The sequence below is a fragment of the Lathyrus oleraceus genome, chromosome 3, assembly GCF_024323335.1.
Source record: "Lathyrus oleraceus cultivar Zhongwan6 chromosome 3, CAAS_Psat_ZW6_1.0, whole genome shotgun sequence".
Classification (NCBI taxonomy): domain Eukaryota; kingdom Viridiplantae; phylum Streptophyta; class Magnoliopsida; order Fabales; family Fabaceae; genus Lathyrus; species Lathyrus oleraceus.
In genome coordinates this window covers 83,259,360-83,278,930 of record NC_066581.1, presented here as the reverse complement: position 1 = coordinate 83,278,930, position 19,571 = coordinate 83,259,360, and the positions used below count along the sequence as shown (strand labels likewise).

At 35.5% G+C, this 19,571-nt stretch overlaps 1 protein-coding gene across 1 annotated transcript; it reads left to right on the top strand.

Annotated features, from left to right (window-relative positions):
- The first annotated feature begins 3,620 nt into the window (after positions 1-3,620).
- LOC127128941 (MATH domain and coiled-coil domain-containing protein At3g58210) lies at positions 3,621-5,258 on the top strand. The gene is made up of 3 exons (XM_051058289.1): positions 3,621-3,926; positions 4,012-4,166; positions 4,321-5,258. The coding sequence occupies exons 1-3, from the start codon at positions 3,805-3,807 to the stop codon at positions 5,067-5,069; spliced, it is 1,026 nt and encodes a 341-aa protein (XP_050914246.1). The 5' UTR covers positions 3,621-3,804; the 3' UTR covers positions 5,070-5,258.
- Positions 5,259-19,571: the final 14,313 nt, after the last annotated feature.

Genomic DNA, 19,571 nt, shown 5'->3' with positions numbered 1-19,571 from the left:
GCTTTTGTACAGGGTTGAGCTCAAGAACCGATATTAAGATTTTTCAGTGGTTATTGTTCACAAACTAAGAAGGAGTTTTTCTTCATGTGATAGATCTCACGACCAAACTTATACTTATATTAATCCTCCAAAAAGAGATTTTAACAGGTTTTTCTCCAAACCTAAACAATTACTTATTAAGAAAGAATAATTTAATCAATAGGAAAAATAACTCTTGGTAAATTTACATTAATGCCTCTTCTAGAACAACTTCCGCATTAAACTCAAGAATGTTTCTCAAAGCGTTATAGCTAAAAATATGTGAAAAAGAAAAATAATTTAAAGAGGGGTTGAGGGAGAGGATGGTGAGATATCTCATGTTTTCTGGATTGTTTAGAAATGAAGGGGGTCTCTATTTATAGGCAAAGGAATGATTCATCTTAGGAAACAATCAATGGGAAAAATTAATGACCTAATCAATTAGCTAATAAATTATGAACATACAATAATATAGTATTGTTGCCCAAAATTGAAGGTTATGAACATACAATTAGCTAATAAATTATGAACATACAATTATAGACTTGTTTCTCCCTTATCATATCGATTATGCATTTGCTCTAATCGATTCGAAATTCAAAAAATTTAAAGCTTCATCTCTTTCACACTTTAAAGATCCATGCCTTTTTGCCGGATCTACCAACCATATAAGCGTACCACATGAATCTTCTTGAGGATGAGACTTGAGATATCTTCAAGTCAGATGTCGTCGTTATAGGATATCACCGGTGGTCATACAATCCTAATTATTTGGCTTGATTTGAAGGAATAGCTTGATCAACCATCTTGTGGATCTTTGACCGCTTGAGTTAATTTTAATCATTGCATATATTCAAGCTTGTTATCATCAGGTGTTGTCATCATCAGAACTATGATGTTATGAGGGTCAGACATATCTTGCTTTCATCATTTCCTGATTAAACCTACAAGCACATAGTTCCACACATGAAACAATAAAATAGTAATGTCAACATAGGAACATTATTCTTATATTCACACATGTGTTCAAACACCTTCACATAGGTCTAAGTCACATGGTCCAACTATAAAAGGGAGGAAATATTTAAGGCTTTGTTTGGGAGTTTGGATGTGAGTGGAAATGAGGGCTTCAAAAAATGATTTTTAAAAACAGTTTAGAGAAGTCTTTAACATTTTTTGAAAAAAAAAATGTATAGAATGATAAAAGAGTGCATATAATTAACATATTTTCGATTTTTGGAATACTATAACAACCTAAATTATATTTGAATAATTTGTCTATGCCTTCCAAACCCTTCTTCCAATACAATTTTTTAATTTTCTCTTATTAGGGGGATTTTAATTTTTGAATAAAACTAAATCCTCCCACATAATTCATTCTATTATTTTCACTCAATTGTTCCTTTTTTTTCAAAACTTTTTCCTCCCCTACCCTCCAAAATCCCAAACAAAGCCTAAGTGATTCTAAACTCCAACTTCAAATTCATTAAAATAAATGGTGAACTTCATCATAAAAAATTAACACTGGTACAGAGGCAATCCACACATTTCACATAAATACAAAGGCATTTACCATTTTCCTGAAATGTCAACTGCCAGCTTGAGGACGCTCCTACATCCCGATGGAAATACTCCATTCTACTTTAACTTATGTACCAAGATAGAGTCCCTAAAATTATGTCTTCCATAATAAGATATTGAGCAGCGTTTTCACATAGTTCAAGAATTTTTTCATCCACAATAAGATATTGGTGGCTCTATCATTCTCATTTCCTTTTCAATATTCATAGATAAATAATAATTATCATAAGTATTACATCCTACATTCCGGCGGAAATACTACATTCTACTTTAACTTGTGTACCAAAATAGAGTCCCTAAAATTATGTCTTCCATAATAAGATATTGAGCAACATTTTCACATAGTTCAAGAATTTTCTCATCCACAATAAGATATTGGTGGCTCCACCATTCTCATTTCCTTTTCACTATTCATGAATAAATAATAATTATCATAAGTATTACATCTTGATCGCTTCTCCAACCACCACTTAATATCTCATCCTTAATGATCTCATGCTTGAACATATGCCCTAACCTCGTAGCAGCAATTTGCGACCTATAATTCTCCATGAGATTCGTCATAGGTCTAAGGTTAGTCATTAGCATTTCACCAAATGCAAATCCAACACCAACCGGTCTCATTTATATCCTAGTAGAGGAGAATGCTCTCTATCTCCTCGGTTTAAGTCGTTGCATCATTAATCTTTATGTTGCTACTAAGGTCAATAACGAGGAAACTTATATTCGGGTTCCCTAAATCTACCATTATCGATGAACTAGCAAAAAGAAGATATGAGAGAAGGGGAAGAAAACGAGTACCTTGCATTTTAAATGTAGGTTCTGAACAGTTTAAGATGAGTGCAATTAAATTAGAGCAAGATAATCCAAAACCTTAAAAAATAGTAATAATTGAAGGATTTGCATGCAAACTATCTCAGATAATGCTCAAGAACAAAGAAGAAGTTGAAAAACTGGAACCGAGACTCATGTCCCCAAACTATAGACATCAATTATGCCATTTTCAACGACAATGATTCAGCAGGAGATAAAAGACCATATCCAACGGTCAAGATGAAGTCTCGAATCTGTAACTACACTCAAGTAGACATATGAACATCAGATTCTTACCCTAGGCGTGTAGGTGTACGAGGAGACCTTTCATGAGACAGCAATTCATGTGCATGAAACACATAGCTCTCTCTTTTTGAGAGCACATTCTCACTGAAAACCCCCCTCAATAGAACATATCCTTGGATCGATCTCAATGACAATATTTCCCGTTTCATAGTTAATAGCAAGGACTTGTAGACATCTCTTATGCATTAACCTAAGGTCCAATAAGACAAGCATAATCCTACAAAGCGTTCCCCAAACTAATGTGGACCTCCACTCACGAGCGCTGCATAAGAGCGCAACCTCATTTCTCATCTCCACCATTAATCTACATCCAACAATGATCCGCACTCTAAATCAACTCAACTAAAAATGATTTTAACCGTCTCCTCTGTATATGTGTGACTCAACATTACACTTCTTTCGGATACTAGACATGAGTGAATGTTTAACCTCTCTTTAATAAAATAAAATAAAACATAACTACCACACCTCACCAGAAGTTTTGTGACATCTTAAACCTTTCATTTACTTTTGAACCAATACTAATTAAAAAATAAATATCAAATAAGGGTTTTTAGTCGTATAAACTCAAAAATTAGTTTATTGTGTGCACAAAAGTAGATTTCATAGATTGCCAACAAAATGGCTGAAATGTTAGGTTTTAAAAACGTGAAATGTTAATTGTGCCACGCACGAATCCTTGACAACACCGTCAGCACGTTAATATGGAGATGTGGTGGTGTATGCATGTTGGTTAAGAGTGGATTAAAGAACGAGTGGGAATAATAATAACACGTATGAATTTCTTGTTGAGTTATGAACACGACTCATAACCGTTTTATTTATTTATTTATTTTAATTAATTTTGGTGGGTTACTTCCTAAATTATATGTGTGAAATTTCAAAGTATTTTCTTGTATTTTAAGTGGTTCCTTCCACGTGAATGCGAGTTGACTTGGCTAAGTTGACTTCATTTTCACTATTCTTCCTTACATTTTCTTCCATTTTTGTTTGCAGATCTCACAATATATATCAACTATTTACACATTAGTGAAAAGCACTTGCAAAATTTGTTCACTAGCTTTTGCCTTTTTCTTTGTAGCTAGAATGGATAATCACACGCAAAAGAGTATCAATTTTGAACCACTCATTTGGAAAATTGAGAGTTTTTCAGAACAAAACACCAAGAATCTTCGATCCAAGTCTTTCCGAATAGGAGGTTATAAATGGTACGTGCAAATTAATTTGGCCAAGTCTTCAATATTTTGTATTCTAGATTTTAGTGTTTGATTTAGTGAAACACTGATGCCATAGGAGGATTCTGTTGCATCCATTAAGGAAAAATGTGGAGCATTTTTCATTATATTTGATGGTTGCGGATTCTTTACCAGCTTATGGATGGAGCAGAAAAGCACATTTCAAATTGGTTCTTGTTAATCAAACAGATGACAACAAGTCGGTTGTAAAAGGTGCACAATGTCATTCTTCATTTTTAGTGTTTTGTTCTTAATATATGGTTTATTTAGAGGCAAGTAACATGTTTTACATCACATTTTTACATTGATTTGTTCTTTATAATGAGTCAAACATACAACATATTCACATGAATTCATGTATTTACAGAGACTCATCAGAAGTTCAACGGTGGATATCGTAGTTGGGGCTCATTGTTTCTGAATCTAAGTGATTTCCATGACTCGAAACAAGGCTATCTTGTGAACAACACATGCATCATTGAAGCTCATATCAATGTTCAAGCTTCATCACATAGAGAATCCTCAAAACAAGAAGATGTCAATGAAGCATCAGATGAAAGTAGTACAATAGGATCGTTTGATTCCAATGAAACAGAAACATCAGATTTGACACTAAGGGACCTCTTAGATTTGGAGAGTTTAAGAGATGAAGAAGCAGTTTATGTTCCATTGTTAGAGGAAGCATGTGTTTGGCATCCTTCTTTGATAAGAAGCCAAAGTAAAAGAACTCAAAGATTTAAATCATGGGCATTCTCATCTTTAGGTCAAGTTTTGCATATATTAAAGACAAGTAAAGTGAAGGATATGAATGAAGAAGTGAGCAACAACCTTAGAGGTTTATGGGAGGAACTTGTTATGGCCTCTGGATTTAACCTAGATTGGTTGAAACCTTATGTTGAATCTGCATTGAGTATGGAAAAACATTTGGAAAGGGTATTGAAAGTGAATGAATTGAAGGGAAGTATTGTTGATTTAGAGACAAAAATGAAGAAACTGAGAGGAGAATTGGCTGAGGCAGAAGTTGAGTTTGAGGAAACAAAGAAAGTCATGAATGAGTTAAGCAAAGGTTACATAGAGATTGATTTGAATGCTGATTTATCTTACAATGTTTTTTAGTATCTGAATTTATAATGTGATTACTTTAAAGTTGTAACAAAATAAATTTTCGTTACTTTAAAGTAGATTCTTCTTAGTGATACGATGTATGGTAACACTTGTAAATGTTGTCGTTTCTAATATAGTGTGTTAGGTGTTAAACAAAGCCAACATCTTAAAAGTTTTGTATTAAGGGATGAGATTCTCTTATGAATTTTCTTTTGAGGGAGTCTAATGGAAAATTTGACCATTCAATTCCTCCTCAATGATTTTGTCTGCATACAATATAGATCAATAATTGATTAAGATTCTTTTGTACATTTTAGTATGCGACAACATTTCCTTCAAGAAGCTTTGACTTGGAAATATATTATCTTTTGGAATAGGACAAAATTTATATTTTTTATTGGTGCGTATGAGATATATCAAATGAGAGGTTTTTCTTTTTTTTATAAGAGGATTGTATTTAGACAATTAGATACTATGATAAGTGATATATATATATATATATATATATATATATATATATATATATATATATATATATATATATATATATATATATATATATATATATATATATATATATATATATATATATATATATATATATATATATATATATAGAGAGAGAGAGAGAGAGAGAGATGACCATTTGATTTTATATTTTTTTGACAATGATTTTTGGCCAACTAAAAATCTAATAAGAGAAAACTCATCTAATCTATATTTGAAACGCCTTAACCAACCCTTATATATATATATATATATATATATATATATATATATATATATATATATATATATATATATATATATATATATATATATATATATATATATATATTTATATATATATATATATATATATATATATATATATATATATATAATCTCACATGAAGGAAAATGTAAGATTCAAATATATTTGCATTCTCACATCATCTTTCATTCTCTTACTGAGGCATTAGAGTGTTAATCTTGTAGGTCATACCCCCTCTCTGTCGCATTGAAAGTTTGCTCCACAGTACCAAGACTCTACTTCACCGTTCACCGAACAACTCTGATTCCACAACTGAACAATGACTTTGTCTGTGAGGATCGACGTCGGATCCCTACGAATTTCCACAATCAGATCCATCCGATTCGAGTCACGATTGTTGTAGCAATCACGCTAAGATAAAGAAAGTAACCCTCGATCTTGTTTTTTATAAAACATCGTGTCCTTCCAACTATGGATCATCCATGATCTTTGTTGTCGATTCGATTGGTGGGAAGAAACTCCTCAAATCAACGATGTAGATCAAGAAGTGAGCGAAAAATATGTTGATTTTAGGGTCTCGAGACCATAGGAAGGTGGATGGAATCTCTAACAGCAAATGTCATTTTCCTCGCAGTCCCTTGAGAAAGCATCTACAACGGCATCCTTGGAAGATCCTTCATAGCAGCAATGGGCATTGTAGCCTCTACGGTCCATCTGAAGATGAAATACCATAATAATTTGGGTAAACCACTCCTCGTTAAAGTAGTCGTGTGTGAAGCTCGCTTATATATGAGGCAATAATGAAAAACTCCATGTCATCCGATGTTGCCTCTAGTGAAGTGATCAACGCAGTAGAACTTGACGTGCGGGAGGATCAAATCATACAAGACGATGATCTTAGCATGCCAACCGGAGCCAATATCAAGATCTTAAGGCTGATTCCAAATGGGTAGTTTGAAGTCGTCCAGCTCAATGATAACCCGATGATGTCAATTCGAGTAGGTGTTGATCAACCAGTCGGGTTAAATAAAGCACTTATGAAGTGTCTCAAGATCAATGTCGACTTTTTTGTTATCTCTGTAACACCCTTATTTTTCTTATATAGTGTTATGTCTTAATTATTTACATTAAAAAAAGCATAGTAATATAGTTCCATTAAGATCTTATCAAGCTAATTCAAATTGAGTTAAAAGTTAAAGTATTTTTTTTAATGGAATACAAGAAAATACTAAATATATTATACATTAGATTACAACATACATAAGTGTCAATTATTCTACCCATAGGCTTACATGTTCTACAAACATTAGACATATATAATTATTTAGCTTAGTTAGATCTAACATAGTCATATTTCTATACATACATATTACATCCCCTGAGTCAACACTACTAAAAGGAAAAGTTTAGGAACGTAGACCTATCTAGTTTACTAGCTATCACAAAACGACCCCCAAACTTTCCATCACTAAGAGTCAACCATCAACATACCACTAGTAGCCATTGGGGAGATCTCTGTTGGCATCATCATCTCTAAAGTATTTGGAGGGATCCTCCTTTGATGCAACATTTACCTTCAAACCCATTTTCGCCTATACTTGCATTATCATGATGAGGAACATGAACTCTAACGCAAGAAGAATGACGATTGTGAGGCCTAGGCCCTCTAGGTCGGGTAGAGGTAGAAATATCTCTAACATTATCTTACTGAGTGCTCTTATCAATATTTCCATAATAGTACCAATTCTAAAGAGATATGAGGTACAATTAAAGAAACTACTAATCTTCTTATTCCTTGTGTTGTTCTTACGAGTCATGTGAACTTTAAAGTTTAGGTTGTCTTGCCTACCTCCTAAATTGTATCCCCATTTTCTTTAAGACACTCAATTTTCTAAGTATCTGAATGGTCCAACGGTCTCCCCGACATCATCTCTAATATTATACAATTACACAATATTTTATTAGATAGAATATCATATCTCAAATTATCTAATTTTACATGTAGTAACTAATAAAAATAAAGTAGTCGCGTAGAATCATCTAATCACACAGGCATTTACCATTCAATAATACAAAATAATATTGTCAATATTCATAAGATAAAGGTTAGTCATGATAAAGCTAATAATCCTTAATTTTTATCGACTATCAATATAGTAATTATTCAAATTCTCTTAATAATATATTTTAGACTTAAATAGTCTATTGGTCTCTGTAAGTTAGTGAGTTTTTGAATTTGATCCATGTATCTTTTTTTTTTGTCTGAGTCCTTATATCTCACTTTTGTGTTGGCGTAGTCTCTGGAGTTAGAATTCTGTTAAAAAAAGGTGACTGGCTAATGGTGCACACATGGAAATGCTGAGTTGGTTAACATCATCGTTGACGTGGCAGACGTTTTTTTCTTTTTCCATTTTTTCAATACCCAATTTTTTCACGTCAATTTTTTTTATTATTGTTTTTTGTTTTGATGTTAAATCCTAAAATGCAAAGTTTAAAAAATGGTGTCAATATCTCACTTTTGTGTTGGCGTTAGTCCCTGAAGTTAGAATTATGTCATAAAAAAGGTGATTGAACTAACAGTGCACACGTCGAAATGCTGAGTTGGTTAATATCACTGATGTGGCAGGCGTTTTTTTCTTTTTTCATTTTTTTAATACTTAATATTTCCACGTCAGCTTTTTTTATTATTGTTTTTTGTTTTGATGTTAAATCCTAAAATGCAAAGTTTAATAGTGTAAATAAATTAATTAGTCATTAATAATTGAAATATTAAGTAATTTAACAAAGCTGAATCAGTAATAGATTCAACCTATTACCAATGATGATCTTATTAGGAACGTCATAGCAATAAATAATCTCTTTTTTTATGAACCATGCGATCACTTGTCTCGTCATGTTGGTGTAAGAAGCGTCTTCTACCCACTTGGTGAAGTAATCGATAGCAACCAGAATGAATCGGTGTCCGTTCGCAGCTTTTGGCTCAACCATTCTGATTATCTCTATACCCCATATGGAGAAAAGCCATGGAGCAATCAGGACATTCAAGGGAGTAGGTGGCACGTGTACTTTATCTACTTAGATCTAGCACTTATGACACTTCTTAACATATTTGAAACAATCAAACTCCATAGTCAACTAGTAATACCATGCTCTGAGAATTTTCTTAGCCATTGTATGCACATTGGCGTGAGTGCCAAAGGATCCTTCATGAATCCCTTTGATAAGAATCTCTGCTTCATATCCATCCAGGCATCTGAGCAATACCATGTCGTGATTTCTCTTGTAAAGTACATCATCGTTGAGGAAGAAATTGGATTCCAATCTTTTGAGTGTTTTCTTATCTTGGCTTGAAGCATTTACATAGTACTCTTATTTCTAAAGGAACTGTTTAATGTCGTAAAACCAAGGCTTATTATCCATTTCCGCTTCAATTGCTACGCAATATGTTGGTTCATCCAAACGTTGAATCCTTATAGAAGGTTATTCATTATACCACTAAACTTTGGACATGGATGATAAAGTGGCCATAGGATCTGCTAGTTGATTTTCTTCTCAAGGAATGTAATGGAAAGTGATCTCATCAAAGTAAGCGATCATCTTTCAGACGCGGTCTCAATACCTGATTAGATTAGCATTATGTATCCCTCATTCGCCTTTGATTTAATTGATAACGAGAGCAGAATCTCTGTATACTTCTAAGATCTTGATTCTTAAATTGATGGCTTCGTCGAGTCCTAGGATGCATGCCTCATACTCTGCCATGTTATTAGTGCAGGTGAAACATAACCTAGTTGTGAATGGAATATGGTAACTTGTTGGAGAAGTTATGACAACCCCGATTCCATGACCTTCTGCGTTTGAGGCACCGTCACATATAAGTTTCCATCATGATCCTGGTCCAGGTCTTTCAATGGGACCTGGGGTCTCACAATCCTTTATCACCATAACATCTTCATCGGGGAAGTCAAACTATATAGGTTGATAATCTTCCATTGGCTGATGAGCAAGGTGATCTACTAACACACTACCTTTAATATCTTTTTGTGTGACATATTAAATGTCGTACTCAATCAATAACATTTTCCACCTGGCTATTCTTCCAGTTACTGCTAGCTTTTCAAAAATATATTTGATAGGATCCATCATGGATATTAGAAAAGTAGTATGACACACCATATATTATCTCAAACGCCGAGCAGCTCAAACTAGAACACAACAAGTTTTCTCCAAGAGCGAATATCGGGATTTGAAATTGGTGAATTTCTTTCTCAGGTAGTAGATTGCATGTTATTTCCTTCCGATCTCATCTTGTTGCCCCCGTACACATCCCATAAAACTGTCAAGTACTGTTAGGTACATTACAAGTGGTCTTCTTGGAATTAGTGGTACCAGTATAGGTGGCTCTTGCCAATATTCTTTGATTTTTTCAAAGGCCTTTTGACAACCTTCATTCCACTCGAATATGTAAAAGCCATCCACTTGATGCCAGCTTCGATGACAAGTGGCTGTAAGATGCGAGATAAACATGGAAATGTAGTTTAATCTCCCCAAGAATCCCTTAACCTCCTTTTCTATCATCGGAGCTGGCATTTCTTGGATGGATTTTACTTTGTCGGGATTGACTTTAATTCCTTTCTAACTGACTATGAACCTTAATAACTTTCCTGGTCTGACTCCAAAAGTGCACTTTGTGAGATTCAGACGTAACTTAAACTTCCTCAGACGATCAAATGGCCTTTGTAGGTTGACTATGTGATCCTCTTCGGTTTCTGATTTAGCAATCATATCATCGATGTAGACCCCTATTTCTTTATGAATCAGATCATGAAAGAGAGTCACCATCGCTCTTTGGTACGTTACCCCAACATTCTTCAATCCGAAAGGTATTACCTTGTAACAGAAGGTGCCTCAGGGAGTGATAAATGTGGTTTTCTCCATGTCTGTAGGAACCATATTTATGTGGTTATAACCGGAGAATCCATCCATGAATGAGAAGACTGAGGTTGAGTGCTTTTATCTACCACCACGTCAATATATGGCAGAGGGAAGTCATCTTTAGGACTGGATCTATTCAAATCTCGGTAGTCTATACACATTCTGACTTTTCCATATTTCTTCGGCACTGGCCCAATGTTAGAAACCTGTTATGGATATTTTTCAATGGCTAAGAATTCTACATTGAGTTGCTTTCTGACTTCCTCCCTGATCTTGAGAGACATGTCAGGTCTGGTCCTTCTCAATTTTTGCTTAACTGATGGAGACTCTAGTTTGAGTAGTAGCTTGTTTACAATGATGTTCGTGTCTAGTCCTGGCATATCTTAATATGACCATGCAAACACATCTGCATAGTCACGTAGGAACTCGACCAATCTTTTCTTGATTTCATCATCTAAGGCAGCACCGACTTTAACCTCTTTCTTGTTTTCCTTGTTCCCAGATCGATCACATGCACTGGTTCCTGATGAGGTTGAATTTCTTTGTCCTCTTGTTTTAACAGTATGGCTAACTCTTCAAGAATCTCACAATCATCCTCATCGCCTTCTTCCGCTTGGTTAATCGAGAATTCGAAGCCGTAAGGGATTATAATAGTGTCGTTTTCAATAGGTTCATTTATTAATCTGCATTTGAGGAATATTTTTCTTGTTATTTATTTTTTAATGGTGTGATATGAATGAGAGTGTATGAAAAATTTATTGCCATTTTCTTGAAATGAAAGGGGAAAGATCCTAACTGAAAACAAAATGTAATTTTATTCATAAATAAGTCATTGAAACAAAGAGGCCCGACAAGGCTTGTCCATTTTCCTTGGACAGGGCAAAAGACTTATTATTATTTTAGAAAACAATAAATTAATTTGAAATAGAAATCATTTTGGGAATCTCGATGGCCTTCCAATTGTTGAGAGTGGTACCTGGTAGGCAGCGATACACCAAGTTGGGTATCCCTTCATCTTGTTCTATAATTACAGCCACACGATCTTCACTTCTGTACTCAGCACTATAGAAAGTGTCTTGAAGGGTATTAAGCTTCTTATGAGACTCTTTGTTAGCTGGTTTATAACCCATCCCGAACCAATCCTTCTTCTCAGGTATCTCTAACAGTTTTCCCCAACTCAATGCATCTCTGCTTTTAATTAACTCTGACATCTTTTACCATAGAGATATTGGTCTTTCTTTCTTGGGAACATCTTTTCTTAGACTGGTTGTTGCAATCTCCAAAGCTTGGAAAGGTATTTACAGTTTTTAATGATGAAAGGTGACTAATAAACATGTCTTCCTCTTCTTCGATGATGATCAGTTTATCATCCCCTATGAACTTCAACCTTTGTTGAAGAGTGGAGGTGACGGCTCCTGTAGCATGGATCCAAGGACGTCATATGAGACAACTGTAAGATAGGTTAATGCCCAACATCTGGAAGGTAACCATAAATGTATGTGGCTCCACCATTATTTGTAAGTCGACCTCTCCAATCACCATTCTCTTTGAACCATCAAAAGCTTTGACTACCAAAGTGCTAGCTTTCATGGAAGTTTTTACATTACTTAGCTTCCTGAGAGTGTTCTTAGGCATGACATTCAAGGATGAGCATGTATCTACTAATACCCTTGAGAGAAGTCTATCCTGGCATTCGACTGATATATGTAAGGCCTTGTGGGCTTGTCCTTCTGGTGGTAATTTGTCATTGTTGAACCCCAAGCAACTGCTGACAGTGATGTTAGCCACTAATTTATCAAATTGGCTTACTGTTATATCATGGGTGACATGTGTCTCATTTAAGATATTTAATAGATCTCCTCTATGAGCCTCGAAACTTAGCAAAAGAGATAGTATAGAGATTTTAGAAGGCGTCTGATTTAACTAATCTACCACCTTATAGTCACTCTTTCTGATAAGCCTTAAGAGTTCTTCAACTTCTTCTTGGGGAACACCCTTCTTGTAAGATCCTTCCTCTGATCTTACAACTTTTTTCCCTTTGAACATTAGGGAGTATTATTCTTTGGTGGTTTTTCGGGAGCGAACACTCTTCCATTCCGAGTCATACCTCCAATACCTGCTATGTTAATAATTGCTAGTTCAAGTACTAGAGGCTTCTCTCCCACATATTTTGTAGAGGTATAATTCCAGGGAACAAATTTAATACTTTTATAAGGAAATGGCATTGGAAAATGGAAGAAAATAGTGTCTTCCGACTTCATCGGTATTGGAATTTGAAAAGGTAATGGAGTTGGTATCTGAATCGGCGCCTGAGAAGATATGGATATAGGAATCTGGAATGATGCTCGCGCCTTTCTTCTCTGATAAGGAATATCAAAGGTTATATTCTCCTGAGATTCTATAGCTGAAACATCCTCCATCTTCCTTGAGTATCCAATTTGAACTAAACCTTGGTTCATCATTTGTTGAAGACACCTCTTCATTTTTTCACGCTTGTCTGGATTAAACAAAAAAACTTTACAATCAATATGTAACTCTTCGAACAACTCGTAGCCAATAAATTTTTCATATATTCTAGACATATGGATTTTTATTTCATCCACCCTCTGTATTAAGACATTATCTTCTAATTTTTCAATAGCATTGATAGTTGGGCCATCGTGTCCCAGCATCGGATTAATCTTCACATTCGGACCTTCAACATCAAAATAAATAATCTTACAATCGAGCAAGTATTATACTTTAATCTTGAGAGCCAAGCATTTCTCGGTAGTATGCCCTGGTGAACCAGCATGAAAATAACATATGGCATTGGCATCATATCCATGGGGAGGAGGTGTTGGTGGGGTGCAAGAGGTCTAGTCTCCACCAACCCTTTTTACAGCATGTAAGGCAGGATCTGACTATACGTCATGGGTATAGGGTCAAAGTCCTTCCTAGGCCTTTGTTGATCCCTTCGGGGATACCCATTATGTTGTTGATTATGCAGGGGTGGTGCCCTAGGTTGTTGGGCTTGAGGCCTAAAGTATGTTTATTGTGGGTACTGATTAAGATTTACTATAGCCACATGAGAATTCTAAGGCATCTGGGAATACTCATCAACAGTAACAGCATTGGCATCACCCTTCTTCGAATTACTGTTGTTAGAGTATCTTTTATTGTTATGTTGACCAGAAGATGATTTTCTGATCTTACCACTCTTCAACCTATTCTCGATTCTTTCCCTAATTATCACCAGGTTAGCAAGACCTGTTGATACTGGTCATATAATATTTTTGTAGTACGGTCCTTTTAAGGTGCCCATTAACAGATCCACTAGTTCACTCTCAACACAACAGAGGTTGTACACGAGAGGCCAGTTCCCTCCATCTTTCAGGGTACTCCTTGAATGATTCATTTCCCTTTTGTGACAAATTCTAAAATTACATGGGATTGGGAGCCATGTCCAAGTTATACTTGTATTGTCTCAGGAAAGCATTAGTCAGGTCTTCCCAAGTCTTGATATGGATTCTCTCCAACTGCATATACCAATCTAAGGATACCCCAATTAGATTGCCTTAGAAATTGTGCATCATTAGTTTCTCATTTATTGCATAGGCAGTCATTTTGCTGACAAACATTCGAAGATGGTTCTTATGGAAACTGACGCCCTTATACTTCTCAAGCTCAGAGGCTTTAAACTTTTGAGGTATAACCATATATGGTACTAAGATCATCCCCATAGCATCGACTCCGAAAACATTAAAACCTTCAACGACCTTCAACCTTTCTTCTAGGATCTTATATTTGTCATCGACCATTGGTTCCCCAATAATGGCGTCAGGATAAGCAGCTGGTTTACTATCTTGAACCATACCCATGTTGTTTTCATCCTCATATTGTTGGCTTAGGTCCACATAGTTGTCTTGTGGAATCGGTATTTGTACGGGACGAGACGCCCACTCTGAACAAAAATTGGGGTAGACCCTTCAAGATGAAGGGAGTTAATTTTTGGTGAAGTGATATTAGATTAAGTCCCTTGGATATCAGAGATGAATACTTGTAGTGGGTTACCATTCGCAGGTGGAGGGGTATGTGTGGAAAAACCTTCCTTTTTGTCAGCCTTTGCTTCTCTTGCCATCATATTGGTAATGGCGCGTGTGAGTTGGTCGATCTTTTCTTTCATCCCCTCGACATTCCCTTTTACTGAGTCGATATCCTCCCTGAGAGCAGTTTGATTTTGTTTGATTTGCTCCATGGTCTTCTTTTGGCGAGCCCGAGTTTGGTAAGGTGGTCGAAGAGTCAGTTTATATTGAGCGATGATTCTATAGAAAATACGGGAGAAAATGATTTTTGTTTCCTTTTATGCATATGTATGAATGAATGAATGCATGAGTATGCATGTAAAATATTTTTTAGGGGAATCTTAACCATTCATTGATTGCAAGAAAGATAAAGATATTAGAAATTCAAAGTACTTTATTTATTCCATAATTCAGAAATGGTAATAAAGAAAACCCAAAGATTATTCGTAACTTGTAGAAAGGGAAACACACAAAATAAAAAATATTACAATAGAAAACTTCTAACAATGTTCCCTAATTCTAGCCCTAAACTCGTCCACCATGTAACGACACCTCTTGAGGAAGTCACAGATCTCCTTTTGAGGCTTGAATATGTTTGTCATGTACTCATCTTCCTTCAGACTTCAGGGTATCTCCTCAATCAGGTCATTCTATAGTATGACCAGCTTCAGGTATTTTTCCATATAATATCCAGCCTTTCCTTGAAGTTTTAACATAATGGGCTTGTCTTCCTTGATGGTGTCAGCCATTGCTTGATTATGCCTCTCTACATAAGTGCATTATTTCCTCATCCCATCATACACTTCTTCCAAGAGATTCATCTGTCTCTTAAGATCCACTACCTCTTCGTAGGCTTTACTCCATTTAGAAGGATGCATGGCAAGGAGTCCTTCAGTAGCTTTTCTTCAAAGTATTGAATTCATAGCTTGGCTTTTGGTTTCACGGAAGGCATTGACTAGAGTTTGGACTTCATCTTCCAAATCTTGGATACAGGATTCATATTCTTATTTTGCTTTCTTCTAGGTCTTTGTTGAATTCATCCATATATCTTTCCATTCATCCCTTTGGTGTCAGTCTATGTCCAATTTATCTTTATATGCTCTGAGGCTCGAACTAATGACCCTACGGTCAGCATAAGCATGTTCCCTTTGATCCTCTTCCACTCTAGTCATTTCCTTGCTCCTCTTGATTTGTTCTAGTGTTATATTAAGGTCTCTGTACAATTGATTCTTCTCATATATAGTATGGTAAACCTTTCCTTCCAACTCCTCATTTTCTTTATTTAGTTGAAGGATAGTGGCGTTGAGATTGTTTCCCTCCTCCACATAGATCATAATTGGCACAGGGGCTCTTAGTTCAACTGGACCCTTTAGGACAAATGGTAACTTTATTATGCGTACCCTTTCTCTCATCCACTAAGCATAGGGTATAATGGACTCCTCCCTGGGTCTTTTTAGGATTCCTTTTCCTTTGTTGAGTTGCCCCCGAGCATGAATAACCTTATGGACAATAGGATGGTTCATAGTTTCTTCTTGTAAAATAAAACCTTCCAACAATTTATCCTCAGACTTATAAGCCAAAAGGATGCCCCAATTGCCTTGTAGCTAATATGGGATTGTAGGTTATGCATCCTCTTGATCCTATAAGAGGCACATTAGGAAAGCTCCCACAATTCAAGATCATGTCATTGCGGTTAAGGATTTTAGAGAACCGCATAATGTCTTTATGGGTGAGTGAGACCAGGTATTGGGCCCACTTGGGTCCACTCATTCTTTCAACATCAGTTATATCCCTTGCTAGGTGATAAATAAGTCATTTATAGAGTAAGGGACACAACATAACATCATACCTCCCTTTTTTGTATGCCTTTGATAAAGAGTATGGTAGACATCAACAAGGAGAGATGGTAAATGATCTTCATCCCCGACTTTTACAGCCAAGAATAGATTGATGGTTATATAATCCACAAAGTCTTTTTCAGTGGGAAAAAGTACTAATCCAGAGGTAAGGAGGATCATGATATTATCCAACGCATCCCATTATAGGGAAGTTGCAAAGTCAATAGCTTTTTTCTCTAGATACTCTCTTGAGAAGCCCTTGAAGTCCCCACAAACCCTTAGGTTGGCTTGCAAGTCAGTGCCACAGATGTTAAGGTGATAAGCCATTTCTTCCACTGTAGGACGATACCCTATCATTTTGAAAGGACCCTTTGTGGGTTTAAGAGTCTCTAAGATCTTGTTAAACTCTTCAAGAGTTGGATCCAACTGGAAACCTTGAAAATGAAAACACCTTAGTGTAGGGTCAAAGAGTAGTGCTAGAGCAGTCAAAACCTCCTTTTGTATAGGGGCATTCAAGAGGTCCAAGATTCTTCCATACTTGTAGTTTAGAGAGTTCTTCTTGTTTTTTCTTAAGCTCATGGCATAGTTCCTCAAGTCATCTGTTTTAGATTCCCTTACCTTGATCGAAGGGGTTTCCTTTTACCAAGTTTGATCTTAATTAGAGTGCTTGGTAGTGGATGATTAAGATTCATGGAATGATTGAATGCAAAAAAAAACGATTTTAATGAGAATGATGATATGACTTTTTTTGAGGTTTTTTTTAGGATAGGTGTCGTACCCCAATTTTTAACCCTAAGATACCACATATCATTTGCATCCTTGCATACAAACAAGGTCACATCTTTGTTCTCTCCCTCTCATTTTTTAGGTTTGCCTTTTGCAGGGATCATCAAGCACCTCTTTGTTGGTTTTCTACCTTTGTGTTTATATGTTCATTACTTATCTAATCACTAATCAAAATAGCAAAAATATGTCTTGTTTTCTTTAAGTTTATAGTGCAAGGTATGGCTTTTCATCAAGAGCATCAGGTAGGGTTCCTCAGCTAGGGTTCTTTTGATTCCTCAAGTCAATGTGTGCTCAACCATTGATTATCTAGGGGTTTATCTCTCAAAACATGATTTCTAAGGTTCTCAAGCATCTTGCAATCTCATTTAATCAAGAGTATCTCAAATTTGTGTTGCTTATTCCTCAAGAAACTTCAAAGATTCATGTGTTTATTTCCATGCCTTCTTTAAAAAGTTACCTCAAACTTTGAGCAATCTAATCAAAATACCTTCAAGGACACCTTATTTTGAGTTCATATTATCATCCATGTACCTTTAAATTCAAGAAAAGTCCAAGTACACAAGTTTATTCCGAGAGGTTTGACCAAAAAGTCAACATTTAAAGTCAAAGTTCAAAGGACCACAACTCCTTCAATTATCATAATTTTTGAATGATTATTTTTGTATATGACTCTTCTCAATATCCTCTACAACTTCTCTTTACATGACAAGATCCAATTATGTCTAGAGGATCATCAAAAGTTTGAAGATATTATAGGTCATTTGTGGACTTAGTGAAATTTGACCTATTTTCAAGTGACTCTTTCCCAACTTTCAAGGTTCATAACCTCTTAAATTTTTAACATTTGAGGTTGATTCTTTTTTCACAATATCATTTGTGATTCCCTCTACAAGTTTGCTTCAAGGATCAAAGTCAAATTATTCTTGGAAGGTGACGCATTTCTTTGAGACATTATAGGTCATTTTCAGCCATTTGGGACTTAGAATTTTCTGAGTTGCATGACCAGATTTTCATGTCAACTTCAACATGTCATAACTTTATACTCAAGCATCCAAATGCAACCTTTCTTGGCACATTGTGATCTTTGATATGATGTCAACAAATTGCAAGAAGAATGGGATCAAAAAGCCTCATGAGCAAGATGCCCCATTGAGTTGAACATGGTGACTTCGAACTGAAGAAATCACCATGATCAGATTTTGAACTTCACTAATCCTCAATTTCAATCCAAATTACCACGTGTTTTGGACCTAAACATGTTTAGTCAAGTCTCCATAAGTTAAATGACTCATAAAACGCATGGTTTGGCTGAGTTTTGATGGATTTGCAAGTCACACTTTTCACACTTCATGAGCAATTTGTTTTGCACGAATTGAGCATCATTTGGCACGTATGAGATCACTAATCACTTCCCTATAAAAAGAGCAAAATATTTTCTTCATTCGCAAGCTTTGGAGAGCCAAAGAACCCTTGTTCACTCTGAAACTTTTCCAGAAAATAGAGATATCGTGTTTTGATTTCTAGGTTGTTTCAATCCAATTTCTTGATTCCATTAGCGTCTTCGGCCTCCTCTGAAGCTTTTACAATAATTCCCAAGCTATGAGACCTTCTGAAGTGCCATGATCAGGTCGAACTTCATCAACCTATGATCATCATTTGGACAAGGTAGTTCTGAGCATCATTTGAACTCAAACAAGTTACCACAATGTATTCCTTCACTCTCTGATGTTTTCTCCTAACTTTTTTGATGTTGATTGATCATTGTAGCGGTGTATTCATCGCCTTTAGATTTATTGACTAAATCAAAAGCAAAGCATACAAAAGATAGAGTAGCCACCGCACTTCTATTTATCCAAAGGAATGGCTAGAAAGCGAACAAAAGTCTAAGAAGTTTTACAAAGAAAACTAATAAAAGGGGTACAGAGATCTGGGTAAGGGGGTAATTATGCAAAGGGAAGGTGTTAGGCACCCAATGCATCCTAGGTACTCCTAGGGAACCCTTTTCACAACTTGTTGTAAAAAAGTAATGTTTATGAAAATATTTATTGTGCAAACATGAGGGAAGAGGTGAGAAAAGAATATACAAATTTTATTATTTTTTTGTTTGGATGGATGAATCCATTGCCTACGTACCTTT